General features: G+C 45.9%; 1 protein-coding gene across 9 annotated transcripts in view; it reads left to right on the plus strand.

Annotated features, from left to right (window-relative positions):
• The window catches only part of C14H14orf28 (chromosome 14 C14orf28 homolog), a 337,224-nt gene that overhangs the window by 24,812 nt on the left and 298,001 nt on the right, over positions 1–14,411 (plus strand). For 6 of the 9 annotated variants that reach the window (XM_069637481.1, XM_069637483.1, XM_069637479.1 and 3 more), the window contains 2 exons: positions 3,921–3,950; positions 9,828–10,349. In XM_069637481.1, the coding sequence (XP_069493582.1) occupies positions 3,949–3,950; positions 9,828–10,349 (524 nt within the window). In that variant the 5' untranslated portion in view covers positions 3,921–3,948. Of the gene's footprint in view, positions 1–3,920; positions 3,951–9,121; positions 9,146–9,821; positions 10,350–14,411 lie in introns of those variants that run through there. The other 3 variants (XM_069637487.1, XM_069637484.1, XM_069637485.1) reach the window with 3 other exon arrangements.

Here is a 14,411-nt window from a genome sequence, read left to right on the forward strand (position 1 = left end):
AAGACCAGAAGATGTGGCCTATAGATCCTAGATTGCCACGTTGTCTTCAGTAATCTGTTGACCGAGCAAGTTTCATACTGTATTGCTTACTCTGAGTAAAATTATTTTTTTTTTGGTATGATTTTTAATTGTGTATCTCTATTTTGTTAGGTTATAGGACGTACGTATGAGTAATCTGAGCAAAGTCGTAAATGTCTTCCACTCCCAGTGAGATACCTAGATCCTCTGCCCACATATCTGCTAAAGTCATGTTTCCATGATGATTTAGTCTGCAGTTCTAATTCTCGGATGTTCTAAAATATCCCTTCCGAATTATGATTCACATGTTGATGGTTCCCTTAACAAAGATTCCCGCGTTCTAATGGCCGATTGTATCATTCTATATTGGAACCAGTCTCTATCGGACAGCCCTAGGATATTTTTTTACTTCCTGAAATGGAATTAAACGGCCACCATCAAGCAAGTCAGTTATCCACACATTCTGCCATTCTATGTTTTTTATGTATGACCATGTGTGTACTGGGTAATCCACAAGGGAGTGGTGTGGATATCTGTTCCTGTGATAGCGTAATCTTATGCCACTGAGACCTAGTGGTTCCCACTATAGATGTGTATGAATAATTGGGTGCAAAGAAAGAATAACTACAGAAGGATTTCCGTTTTCCAGGTAAAACAAGTGTATTCACATATAAAATACTCCCTTTTGGAATTGGACTTAGATTTGGACACCCTTAAAAAAAAAAATAATAATAATTGTACTTGCAACTTTAAAAAATATCGCGTAAAATACCCCCACTTCCAAATATTATTTGGAGCACTGGACATATCATTAGGCAACTAGCCTGCCTTTTCCCCAGGTATAGCGTGGATGCATTGTGGCTGCAACAGACAGGTAAACCAGAGGCAGCAGGCTCTAGCTTATCACTTCTGATGTGTCTTTTCAGGAATATACAAGAGCCCACATGTTTAAACACTGGGTCGATGTTGCATTGTCCTTACCACTTACTTGGGTTTCTTACATTCTTTCTGTAGTGCAACACTTCCAATGGGAGCTCAAACACCCTCTGCTCTGTGTCCCCACTCTCCACAATTAACCTTGGTCCGTTCAGTGCTTGCTACCGAAGCCATTGAGCTTGGACCCTACGAAGCTTAGATTGTCCCCCTATGCGTCACTCAAGGTCTGGTGGATGCCACCTAGACTCAGCCGCCAGTCTTCGCCTTCCATGGATACATCTGGCCTCACTGCCCAGGCTCCATCCTGAGTTTCGACCGCTTCCAAGCTTCATGTTTCAAACTCCTTGTAATGCCTCTGTTCCTCTGCTGGAGCTTGGGCTACTTAGCCTTCCACACTCTTGGGGCCAAACTTATAATGTACAAATATAAATCAATAAAGATCATATTTCTGACTAAATATTAAGGCTTTAACAAGACCTATTTTCAAAAACTAATTAATCACATGGAGGTCTGGATCAATGTTCCCTCTAAGCTGTGCGCATATGCGCTTGCCCAGCTTCCTTCTGGGTGCCGCTCAGATTTTTAGCAGCGCACACAGACAATTCTCACCTATTAATAAAAAATGTATAAAGCACAAGCCACAGCAAATGACGTTTTCTTTCTCTTAACCCTTTAAGTGCCAAGGGCGAGGTATCTCGTCCTTGACAGTGCACACGCAGTGCCAAGGACGAGATAGCTCGTCCTTTTCGGCACCTTGTTTTGAGCGATCCCTGCAAAGCAGGGATCGCTCAAAACTGTAATCCAACCCCCGGGCTATGTGAGGGGGAGGTCCCCCCTCACTGCCAGGGGGCTGGATTACCTTCAGTTTCACATCGGCGTGCGTAACGCACGTCGGCGTGAAACTGAAAGTAAATCCACCGCAGCAGCCATTTTCGGCTGCTGCGGTGGATAAAGAAGGTGTTACCTTCTTTGTCAGCCTCGATCTCCGGCTGTATTTCAAGCCGGAGATCGAGGCGGGTATCGTTGGAAAGGGGAGATTCTCTCCTTTCCAACGATACCAATTGTGTGGCATTGCTGCCCGCGGATCGGGCGCAGGGCGCCTCGATCCGCAGGCAGCAACGTCACGGATCAAATGGAGATCCGTTTGTGACGCGGGTGGAGGGGGGCTGCTTACTAGGTAAGCGGCCCCCCTCCCCCGTGGCCCCAAGGCATGGGGCCACAGCGGCAGAGACCCCTGGGGGCAGATAATCACTGCCCCCAGGGGTGAAAATAAAAAAATAAAAAAATTCGAGGGAGGGGGTCTGGGGCCCACTGGACCACCAGGGATGGGTCAAAAGTGGTGTCCCTGGAAAGGGGACTTTCTCCCCTTTCCAAGGACACCACATATGAGGCATTGCTGGTCACGGATCGGGTGCAGGGCGCGCGATCCTAGGAAGGGGCATCTGACCCCAGGGAGGGATCCAAGTGGTGGGGCCCCCTATCTGCCGCCAGGAAGGGGCGGCCCCCAGGGAGGGTTGCATGAGGTGGGGCCCTCCATTTGGGGTGAGGGGGGTTGAGGGCCACCCCCCGTTGCGGTACATCATTCGCTGCCAATTTAGGGTGGCCCTCAGCCCCCCCCTAAAAAGCAGCCTATGATTTTGTATTTTGTTTTTTGTTTACCCAACTTCGCTTGGTGCAGATGGCCACATTAGTGTGGCAATCTGCCCCCAGGGTGCCCAAACCCTACTGCCCCATCTATTGGGGGTCCTGCCCTACCTTATGGGGTGGCCCTCTCCCCCCCTCACACCAAATGGAGGTGGGGTGTACCTCACGCAGCCGTTAGGAGGAGGCCTGCATGAGGTGTGTCCCCCAGCCATTGGGGGTGGGGGGGGCCACCCCAAAAGGTGGGGCAGGGCCCCCAATAGATGGGGCAGTAGGGTTTGGGCACCCTGGGGGCAGATAGCCACACTAATGTGGCCATCTGCACCAAGCAAAGTTGGGTAAACAAAAAAAAATATACAAAATCACAGGCTGCTTTTTAGGGGGGGGCTGAGGGCCACCCTAAATTGGCAGCGAATGATGTACCGCAACAGGGGGTGGCCCTCAACCCCCCCCCCACCCCAAATGGAGGGCCCCACCTCATGCATCCCTCCCTGGGGTCAGATGCCCCTTCCTAGGAGCAGATATCTGCCCCCAGGGAGGGTTGCATGAGGTGGGGCCCTCCATTTGGAGTGGGGCGGGGGCTGAGGGACACCCCCCGTTGCAGTACATCATTCGCTGCCAATTTAGGGTGCCCCTCAGCCCCCCCTAAAAAGCAGCCTATGAATTTGTATTATTTTTTTTGTTTACCCAACTTCGCTTGGTGCAGATGGCCACATTAGTGTGGCAATCTGCCCCCAGGGTGCCCAAACCCTACTGCCCCATCTATTGGGGGTCCTGCCCCACCTTTTGTGGTGGCCCTCCCCCCCCCCCCCCAAATGGAGGTGGGGTGTACCTCACGCAGCTGTTTGTAGGAGGCCCGGGGAGGCCTGCATGAGGTGCCCCGCGCCAGCCATTTGGGGTGAGGGGGGAGAGGGCCACCACAAAAGGTGGGGCAGGACCCCCAATAGACGGGGCAGTAAGGTTTGGGCACCCCGGCGCCAGATTGGCACACCAATGTGACCCTCTGCACCAAGGGGAGTTGGGTTACCAAAGGAAAAAATTGAAAATGGTGGAACGCTTTTTAGGGGGGGCGGTGGGGCACCCCAAAGGGTCAGGGAATTTTCTAATGGGATGGGGCGTTGAACCCCCCCCCCACCCGCAATGGAGAGGGTGCCAAGTCATGCAGCCCTCCCTGGGACCAGATATCTGCTCCTAGGAAAGGACGCCTGAGCCCAGGGAGGAGTGCAGGACAGCCCCCCCACACCCCCCCCCTTATCTGCCCCCGGGGAGGGCTACATTTTGCTGGTGTGACCGTAGGTAACACATGTTCGTTGTTTTGTTTACAGCTTTTTCTACCCGAGCAGCTGCAACGTTATGTGAGTACTGTTTTTTTATTATTCTATGGTTAGGGCCCACTGTCAGTGGGGTGGGTGAGACTGGGGCTGGATTGTTGGTGGTGTGGGTGGGAATGGCCCGTCTGGGCAGATCACCTCCAACTGTCCTGGAGTTGCGGCTGGGCTGCATTACAGCTTTTCCCTTCGGGGAGGTATTGGCACACTGCCGAGACTCCTTGGTGGGGAGAAGCTGTAACGCAGGGCAGCCAGGACTCCAGCAAAGTCGGCGGTAATATCCCTGGCCTTGGGCACCCTTCTCCCATGTGGGTCTTTGCTGGTGGTTCTGGGTATTACATTCTGGGCCGATTTGCGTAAGTCAGACCTCTGTGGATTCCCACGGGTGTCCTCTTTTGGGAAATGCATGGGGTTCCCTGTTTTCCTTGCTGGCTTCGACACCCTAGGCCCAAATCTGTAGGTTGCCCACATGAACAAAATGGGCAGTGGCGAAAGGCTTGGGGTTCCCAGTGGGTTACCCTTTTCCTTTTGCGCCCCCGGTAGGTGCACCCACACATGTGAGGTACCGTTTTCATCGAGACACATGTGGGGACGCGGGAAGATAAGCCACGTGTTTCGGTGGGTGGCCAGAGTGAAATGTCTGAGAATTGTCTTCATTTCTGGCCAATTTCAGAGACATTTCCCTGTGTCCACTCACCGAAACACGTCGCCAACAGCAATGTCATACCTTCTCGTGTTCCCACAGGTGTCCCGACGAAAAAGGTACCTCGAATGTGTGGGTGCACCTACCGGGGGCGCAAAAGGAAAAGGGTAACCCGCTGGTAACCCCAAGCCTTTCGCCACAGCACAATTTGTTCATGTGGGCAACTTACAGATTTGGGCCTAGGGTGTCGAAGCCAGCAAGGAAAACGGGGAACCCCATGCATTTCCCAAAAGAGGACACCCGTGGGAATCCGCAAAGGTATGATTTGCGCACATCGCCCCAGAATTTATTACCCAGACACCCCCACAAAGTCCGAAATGTGGGGGAAAAAACGCATTTTCCGCACATTTAGCTCGGCGCACCCATCGAAACACGCCCCCAACAACACATGGCCTACCCTCCCGCGTTCCCACAGGTGTCCCGATGAAAACGGTACCTCACATGTGTGGGTGCACCTACCTGGCTGGCAAGGGGCAAGCCGAAAACGCAAGCAACCCCCAGTCTGTTTGCAGAGGGGAATCCCAGCCATTCTGCCGACCGGCACAACATACAGATATGGGCCTCGGGTGTCCAAGCCACAGAGGAAAACAGGGAACCCCATGCATTTCCGAAAAGAGGACACCCGTGGGAATCCGCAGAGGTATGATTTGCACACATCGCCCCAGAATTTATTACCCAGACACCCCCGCAAAGTCCGAAATGTGCCCCGGACTTTGCGGGGGTGTCTGGGTAATAAATTCTGGGGCGATGTGCGGGACGCGGGACGATAGGCCATGTGTTGTGTTTGCGTGGTTTTCATAACGTTTTGACCCATTTGCTGGTGCCCTTTGTCTCACAACCCTTTCTTTTCCCAAATGTGACCTACATTTAGTCGCTGCTTTAGCCACCATACACTTTTGTAACCTGCACAAGTCACCTACCCTTGAAAAGGTCTGCCTGTGCTCTTTCAAAAAATGTATGGCTGCCGTTGCTCACCACATTGGTTTTCCCAATTTACACATGCTAAGTGCGTCTGGTCAGGCCGTGAGCGTAAAACTCCTGTGTACCATGGCTCAGTGTTTGGCTTGTGGTATTGCTTGTTTTGTAAAAACACTACAAAAATGGTATGCTCTCCTAACTGCAAGAGTCGGGGGAATGTAGCGGAGCATTGCTTTTCTCAAAATTCATAGAAGCCATTGCCGTACCAAGCCAACCATGTCCAACACATACCTTTTTTTTTCAGTCATTTTCCCGCTTTTCCCCCATTCGATGGCAGTTTCCCCTACCTAGTTGTTGCCTGACCTATGCAAATCACCCCTTCCTAAACTTGGAATTTTGTCTACTTTTCAGAAATATATGCCTTTCTGTCCTCCAATTTGGCTTTCCTGCCCTTTTCTTCCATTCCGTCCATGCATGTCCAATTGGCAAAAATCGCCTACCTCTCACAAAACGGTTAATAACCACATCAAAATAAGTTTTTTCAACCTGTTCCTGAAAGCCACGAATTTGGGGAACTCAGCACAGCAAACAATTTGTTCCTAGCTCTTACAAGGAAAAAACCACAGGCTTCTTTGTACATCATTTTATTGGCATTTTTTGAAAAAAACACAAAATTTTCACACTTTTTCCTTATTTTCTCTGGCCCCCCCCCCCCCTACAGCAACCTGGGATTCCTGGGTGGCGTTACGACCGCCTACATGTGGGAAAAAAAGGAGCCAAATTTGGCCGAGATATCTCATGTAACAAAAAAGTTACAAGCCATTGAATGGCCACATACCAAAATCACCAAAAAAGGCCCTGGCACTGGGGAGAAATACCCATGGCACTTTAAAGGTTAAAGTAAGCAATTAATCTTGATATTCTATTCATTTGCATTACCCTACTACATAAGGGACACCTAAAATCCCTAACAGCAAAATACACACACAAGTGGTTAAAAGCGATACTCAAAATATGGCTCCATGAATGGAAGAATCTGACCAAGATAGGCCTGTACTCATTAACCAAAATAATGTTCCCTCCCCGCTAATGACTCCTAAACCTGACTCTACCATACTTTTACCTTCTGACCAACTTCTGCCCCAGAAAACATTAAGATACTACAGCTACGGACAATGTTGACTTTTCCTCTCTTGGCTCTACGAAAGGTTAGCAGATGTGTTCCTACATCCACTTGTTTTATGTTTGTTGCAACATGAATTATGTTCACGTGCCAGAATTTCTGTTGCCAAAAATGTCACCCACACTATATAATCGAACTACCAGCTCAAATATCGGATACTGACTGTGAGTAAGTAGGCTACTTGGATGTGTACCCTTATGCCATATTTCCTCTTCTTTGTACATATGTCATGCAAGTGCTTTGAAGTGTCCCCCTTTCAAGTTAACGCATTATAAAACTCAAATATGAATTTGCCCTCTAAAGATTTTGAGAAGACAAATGTGATGCTCACCGTCTCCTAATTTATCATTACTAACATTACCCTATAAGTGGAGAGCAACATTGCAATACCATTTACTCAGCCAACAAGGGATAATGGGCATGGACTGTGCCTGGGATTTCTCGCCCATCATATCAGGGCACCGGATATTCGGACAGTAGAATGCTTTTCGAACAATCTGCATCATTTGCAAGTGTTCTTTTGGGAATAGACCTTCACATGTTGTCTGGTAGCTCGCGTCTATATAAAAAAAAAAAGGTTTCACTGAGCACTTGTGTAATCCTGCACAGTGATATAGGGGTGGGGTATGTTGCAAACAATCTTGTATGCACTGCAAAAGAATTGTGTTCATGCAGAGTCTTGACATTCTTAATGCACATATGTTGAGGCATTAAATATGCCTTGCTTACAAAGTATTGTGGGTCTGCAAATATCCCAGTGAGTGTTTACAATCGCTCATTGTAGGCTAGTGCAGGGGCTGGGGAAGGGTATGGGTGGAAGAGCACAGGTCATCACTACTTGCGGGTGATGAACAAAGCAGCACATTTCAAAAACCAAGTCAGACGTTTCGGCAGTTCACTGAAGGAAATGTGTTGCTTGTTTGCTAACGGATAGGAAATTCTAGTACCTGTCTAGACAACAGCACCTTCTTTTTCTTTCTATGCTCAGCTGCTGAGGGGTTTTCAATATAACCACATGTTCTCTGTGTATAGTCTCTAGCATCTTATTTAACTGATCACAAAGAATTACAGAATAGGGGTCCATTGTTACACAATGCACTCGATCAGTTCTATCTCTGATGAATTGATGCTATTAACTTAAAAGGCATATATGTGACTTTCCTTCACCAGGCTCCATAATAAACCTCAATAAGGCTCTTGTTTAATTCTATTTAGGTTGTGGTGGGGAAGGGTGGGGAAAACTATACACTGTATGATGTGCCCTGGCATTTCACTTCCTATCAGTGGTGCAAGCATGGCTCTAATCAGATGTTGCTCCCTACTTGGAGTCAAATGATTTTTCACAGAGTAAAAAAGTGATTAGCTTTGACATTAGGGATTCTTTCTGCTTATTAAAAGAGATTCTTGCCCCTTAAAATTCCTCTTTAGATTAGAGTTCCTTCCTATGCCACTGCTCTACTGATCACTAATTCAAAAAAACATCAGTCGAGCTTAGAGGGTTGAAGCAATCATATGTTCATTGTTTCTCGTTTTAAGGTGGAACTTGAACTCCTATCCGCATGTTTTTGACACCTTACTTTTAATTGCCATTAATCCATCTGCAAATGTTGTATTCTGTCTGAATTTCTTGACAGCCACATCAGTTATGACGAGATATTTGTGTTTGTAATACACAAGTGATTTTCCAGTGGGATAAAACATACCTTTTTCAAATGTTGGCTATTGCACAATAAATAAAAAATTAAAACATACCTTTTTCTCAGTACCGAAGTATGTTTACAAGGCAGATGTTGAAGTCTTGGACTGGTTACATTTTTTTTTTTTCTTTTTCTTCTTTTTTTTCTGTATAATCGCATTTGACATTTTATTTTAGCCTACGTGTTTGGAAAAAGTGTTGTAAGATTTGTAAAGAATTGCAGTGGCCGGCAAGAGGAAATTCCTTTCCAAACTCTCTTCTGCAACAGTAGCTCACAAAGTGGCTTACTGCATTAGTCCGTTGCGCACATGGAAAATAATTTGCGCACAACAGCCAACCAGTTGCGCACATAGAGAAAAATAATTAGAAGGAACATTGGTCTGCATCGTGTCACCAAAAACTTCATCCAGGAAGTTGCAGTGTGGGCATTGGGAATATTTATTGTGGAGTATTTTAACATACTGACTGGTGTAATGTAAGGTCTTTATTGTACCACACTAGTTCTTGGCCACATTGATACCGTTTGTGTTCACTACATACAGGTCTCAATGACCGCTCATCTGTGATCGCTTCTTCGAGAAATCAGAAGACCCTTAGGTAGACGGACTCCTTGGTTCTTTGTACAAATCCTCCTCCGAGCTGCTCCAGAATCCAGAACCCCCACCCACAGACTACCATAACCAACAGTATTACAAGGCAGACTTCCCCAAATTGGCTTCAAGGTAACTGGGATAATTCTAGTGCATTGCTGTCATCTAGAAGGCAGCTGCAGACCGGGCAGTTATTGCATTGAAACAAAAGGGACACTCTGCCACAAGGTCGAGCACCATGAACATGGCACTCGGTACTCTGCAAAAAAAATGATTTCACTAGACCTGATGCAGTTAAGAATGATAACGTGAAATTGACCTTCCTTTCTGTCAAATACGTTTAGGCCTGGTTCTATGACTGGAAAGCCGTTTGTCTTTATTAACTCTTAACAAATGATTGATCAGATGCTCTAAAGTTGTGCATGATGTGTTTGTATATTAATTACATATGCTATGAATTGCCCACTGTTAAGTTAAGAATCATAATGGGACTGACAGTATCCAACTTTAGTAAAATCTACCACTTGAGCTCTCAACATATTCCCCTTTCCTGGGTTTCCCGTAGTACATTTCAATTGTGAATGTCCCTTTCTTTGGCTTCACTCACTTCAACAATAAGGAAAGTTTTCTTTCGTGGTCACGTCAGGAGGTTTTGTTGTCTATGAAATGGCCATGCAATATTATGCCTAATTTACATGGCCTTTAGCATGTCAGCAACCACTTATCTTGTAGAAAGTTCAATCTGCATCAATGTTTAGAAGATGCTTGTGCTTTGTTGCTCCTTAATTTATTTTCCTCTATGTTTAAGTTACAGGATGAAGACATTGTTTGAAGATATCAAAGCATCAGTTAAAAATAATGATGTAGATCGCTCTTTTTGGAGGCCTGTTCTTCCTTGGGGTGGAATTTTTAACATCAAAGCTGGCCGTAAAGCTGTGTCCTGTACACCATTTTATGTTGAGATAACGCTGAAAAATACTTGCACAATTGATGGCTTCTTAATGTTGCTATATGTTATTCTTAGAGAAAACAACTCCTTTCCCAAAGAACTGTCACATTATCTGGGAAAGGAGTTTATTGAATGTTTTCTTCAATTAATGGACACATACAGTTTCACATCTGTCAAGTTGCTGTGGATCTGGGACAAGATGAAAAAGCGTCAGTACAATTCCAAAATCCAGAAAGCATCATTGGAGATTGATTTGTTTGGAAATGAACATGAAAATTTCACGAGGAATCTTGAAAACCTGATGACTACAATTCAAGAGAGTTTTTGCTCCAATTTGAGATGTCCAACTCGCTTGAAAGAAAGCCAGCAAAGAACAATAAACATACAGTGAGTCTGTCTTCTAATTAATCTTCTTAATTACTATGTTTGTTATTTCCTGTGGAAAACTGCAATATTTCAAAATGGTATTGAAAGCAATGTAGTAATTGCACTTAAATTGACTCTGAGTAAAATGGTATACTGTGTGCTTGTGTAGAATTGAGGGGGCAAGTGACTTTTCATTTCCTGTCTAGTTGCTTGCAACTTTAGATTTTGGACCAAGATTGGTAGCTAATGCTTGTTAAAACTTCAATGTGCCAGTTATCTACCAATATTCGATTTAATTAGCTGTCAAAAATGTATCTCGCCAATAGATGGGTACACTACTATAGGTGAGGGTGCACACGCTTATCTATTTGCCGGCTCATGTATATCAAGCCTATTTGATCTACTTTTAAGGCTTCTGATTGGTGAAATAAACAGTCTTGGGTAACTGACACCCCCCTTAATGTCACCTGCGGTGGGTTTTCATTGGTGTGGAAAAAGAGGTACATCTGAACGATACAGGCTGGGCAATAACTAGCATGACAAACGTTTCAAAGTTGATTGGAAACTCAAAACATTTCAAGTTTTGTGGCATGTAAGCACAAAAGACTGATTGCAGTAAAGAAAGTAGGTCATTCGACATGAGAAGTAGCTGGCTGTCGAACCCCAGCCCCTATCAAGGTGCTTTAGATATAGGGAAGTAGAGTGGTGGAATACTGGAGAACTGGAGAATGCAGAGTGAGACTAGGGCACTGATCGATTTTTAAAGCATGAGGTGGGTCTGAGCTAAGGGGCAATTGAAAAGGCAAAGAAGAGGGAACACTAAAGTAGATTTAATAAAGGGATTAATTGTGCGCTCTTGGCTCAATCCTAAGTGCAAGGGAGGAGCTGACTAAGGTCTTAATCAAAGACTAGTAAAGTGGACAAAGCAGCGGTTGTAGCTGGCAAAGTAGCTTAGAGGAACTAATTATGGAGACAAAACATGAATATGATCAGGTAATTCATTTACACAAAAATAGTCTACACTCATTCCTAGCCACAACTTGGATCCCCTGCGGCAATCCATTACGGTCCCTCGACTTTTCATTGTCGGAGCTGTCAATTATACATCATTCAATTGTGTTCACTGCTTCCTTTATCCCACCCCCTGTTACGAGCCTACTTCTATTAATGTTCTGTTTCTGCATCTTGTGATAGGGTATTCCTTTCCGTGGGTTCCGATGGGTCTCGCATTGACCCAAATAGTTCTGCTATCAGTAATTTCCAGGCCATCAGGGTCTTGGTCTCCACCCCCCCCCCTCACCTCTCAGCACTGCTAGCTTCTTGCCATACCATGGTTTCCGCCTCCGCCCATTTCTGCAAATCTTCCCACCTTCCCACCATACCTCCAATCGTGGTTTGTGGCATGTCTTCCATTCCCATAGCAATTCTCCTCTTCGCAAGCGCATATGCCAAATCCTTCAGTTTGCTTACATGCCTAAGTTTCCATGGCCTAGGGAACCCCCCCTAACAGGCAGGCCCACACTGTATCCACCACGTTCTTAATACCTCTTTCTGCTAGTTTATGTGCCACTTCGCTCCGGAAGCGCTCAATAACCAGGCATGACCAAAACCTATGCACCATGCCCGCGTTCTCCTCATCACATTTAGGGCATGCCTGCCGTCCTGTATTTTTGAACTTGGCTATTCTCTGGGGTGTCAGATATGCCCTATGCGTACTATACAGTTACATCTGTTTAAGTCTTTCGTTCCTCAACACCTTCTTGTGATACCCTTGGACTCGTTCCTACATCTCATCCTCCATCGGGGTTCCCACTTCCCCCTCCCATTCTAGTCTTAGTTGTGCCACCTCCTTTCCCACTTTGGACATCATCATCTCATATATTCTAGATATCTCATGTCCCCCCTCTGCTATGTCATATATTATGTCTATAGTAGTATCTGGTTCCTCCTCCAGCACCAGTTCGGGCCATGTTCTCTTAATCCTTCGCACCAGTCTATGATACATGATATACTGGCCAGTGTGTAACCCGGTTTCTGCCCCCAACTCCTCAAAATCTGTTATGGTCCCCTCTTGCCAAATATCTCCCAATGTCGCTATCCCATCCGGCTCCCAGTGGTTTCTGATTATCATCCTTAACTGCTCTTCTCCACCCGCCAGTGCAACCAGTGGTACCTGAGGGGAACACGGGAATGGATTCTCCATCAATTGACAGGCCCTGCGCCACATCTTCCAACCGAGCACCATCATCTTTGGGTGCTCTTCCATATCAGCTTGGGGCAACCACATAATCTCCTTTAGATAAAATGGGGCACAGTCCCGCCTGAACAACCTGAATTCAGAGGTGCCTCCTCTGAGAGCCCTTTGGCCACATATTGCAGCTGACTTGCAACATAATAAACTTCATAATTGGGCATAATTTTTCCTTATGCGGTTTTCTTTCATTAGTTTTATATTCTATAATGTATTTATATGTGATTTTTATATAATTTATCAGTATGTGAAAAGTTTAAATATAAACTGTAACACATTATTAATAAATAAAACTTCATAATTAGGCAATTTTATACCCCCTTTCTCATAGAAATTCTGTAGCTTCCAGAGGGCCACTCTGTTTCGTGTACCATGCCACAGGAAATCTTTGCACATGCTGTCCAATCTACTGAAGAACTTCTTTGGTATCAAGTATGGGATGTTCCCGAAGTAATGCAAGAACCCAGGCAAGACCACCATCTTCAACATTGCCCCACGTCCCATCATTGCTAAAGGGAGCTTTACCCAGAACCGCATGCAATTCTCAATTTTCTTAATGGCTACCTCTGTTGCGCTTATGCTCTTCTTCCACCGTGTGGTACATCTCTATTTCTAGATAGCGAAATGTACTAGCTGTCCATGGTACTTGTAACACCGGTATTTGTTTCAAGGGGGATCCCTTTATATCCACCTAATGGGAACATGCTAGACTTCTGAGGGTTCACCGCTATACCAGACATTCCCGCATATCTTCCCATCACCTACAAAATATATTGGAGGTTTTCCTCTGGGTGTCACAAATACAATAGTATGTCATCTGCATATAAGGATATCGGGTGTCGTTCATCTCCCACAGGGATGCCTATCGTATCATATTGTTGCCTTAAGTAGATCGCTAGGGGTTCCAGGGCCAATATATAGAGCATACAGGACCATGACCGCTCTGTCTGGTTCCCCTACAGAGTTTCCACCTTTCTGATACCACTGCCCCTGTTTTAACTCTGGCGAGCGGTTCATTGTATAACATTTTAGCCCACTGTAGATATCCTGGACCCATCCCATAGCCTGCCAGGGACACCAACAACCATGGCCATTTGAATGAGTCGAAGGCCTTTATTGCGTCCAGCGACACAATTGCCAATTCGCCCTAGCTTTCGTTTCCATATTCAATGACTCTATGGAGCCTTCTAAGATTATTGGATAGGTTCCTATTAGGGACGTAGCCCGTCTGGTCCGAGAGTATTAATTTGCCTATGACTCTCCTTAAACTGTTTGCCAAAACGGCAGTCAGAATTTTACTGTCTTGATTTAACATTGACAGGGGTCTATAAGAACTGCAGCTATGCCCTGGCTTATTAGGTTTGGGAAGCGGTATTATAATCGCTTCAGAGTGACTCTGGCAGTCTGCCTAGCTCATACGCCTCATTCAACATATCTAACAGCGGGGGGAGCACCTCATCTTTAAATATTTCATAAAATTCACTTGGGAGTCCAACCGCCCCCGGGGTCTTACTAGTTGGCAACTGTCTCGCCACCTGTTCTAGCTCCTCTAAGGTAATCGGTGCGTCCAGCTCCTCTTATGTCCTCCAGTGTTTCTACTATCATCGCGCAATTATCCTCCCTGTCATCTCCATATAACAGCCCATAATAGTTTGCAAACTCCTAATTAACTCCCTCTTGGGTATCCACCACCCTTCTGTCTTCCCTTGTTATCGATCTAATCGGGGGTCTAGGGGTTTCACTCTTGTATAGCCATGCCAAGAGCCTTCCTGGTTTATCTCCTCCCACATGCTGCCTCTCTATGTACTTTTTGTAGTTAAGGTTACACAATC

This window comes from Ambystoma mexicanum, chromosome 14, assembly GCF_040938575.1.
Source record: "Ambystoma mexicanum isolate Mex_15411 chromosome 14, UKY_AmexF1_1, whole genome shotgun sequence".
Taxonomy (NCBI): Eukaryota; Metazoa; Chordata; class Amphibia; order Caudata; family Ambystomatidae; genus Ambystoma; species Ambystoma mexicanum.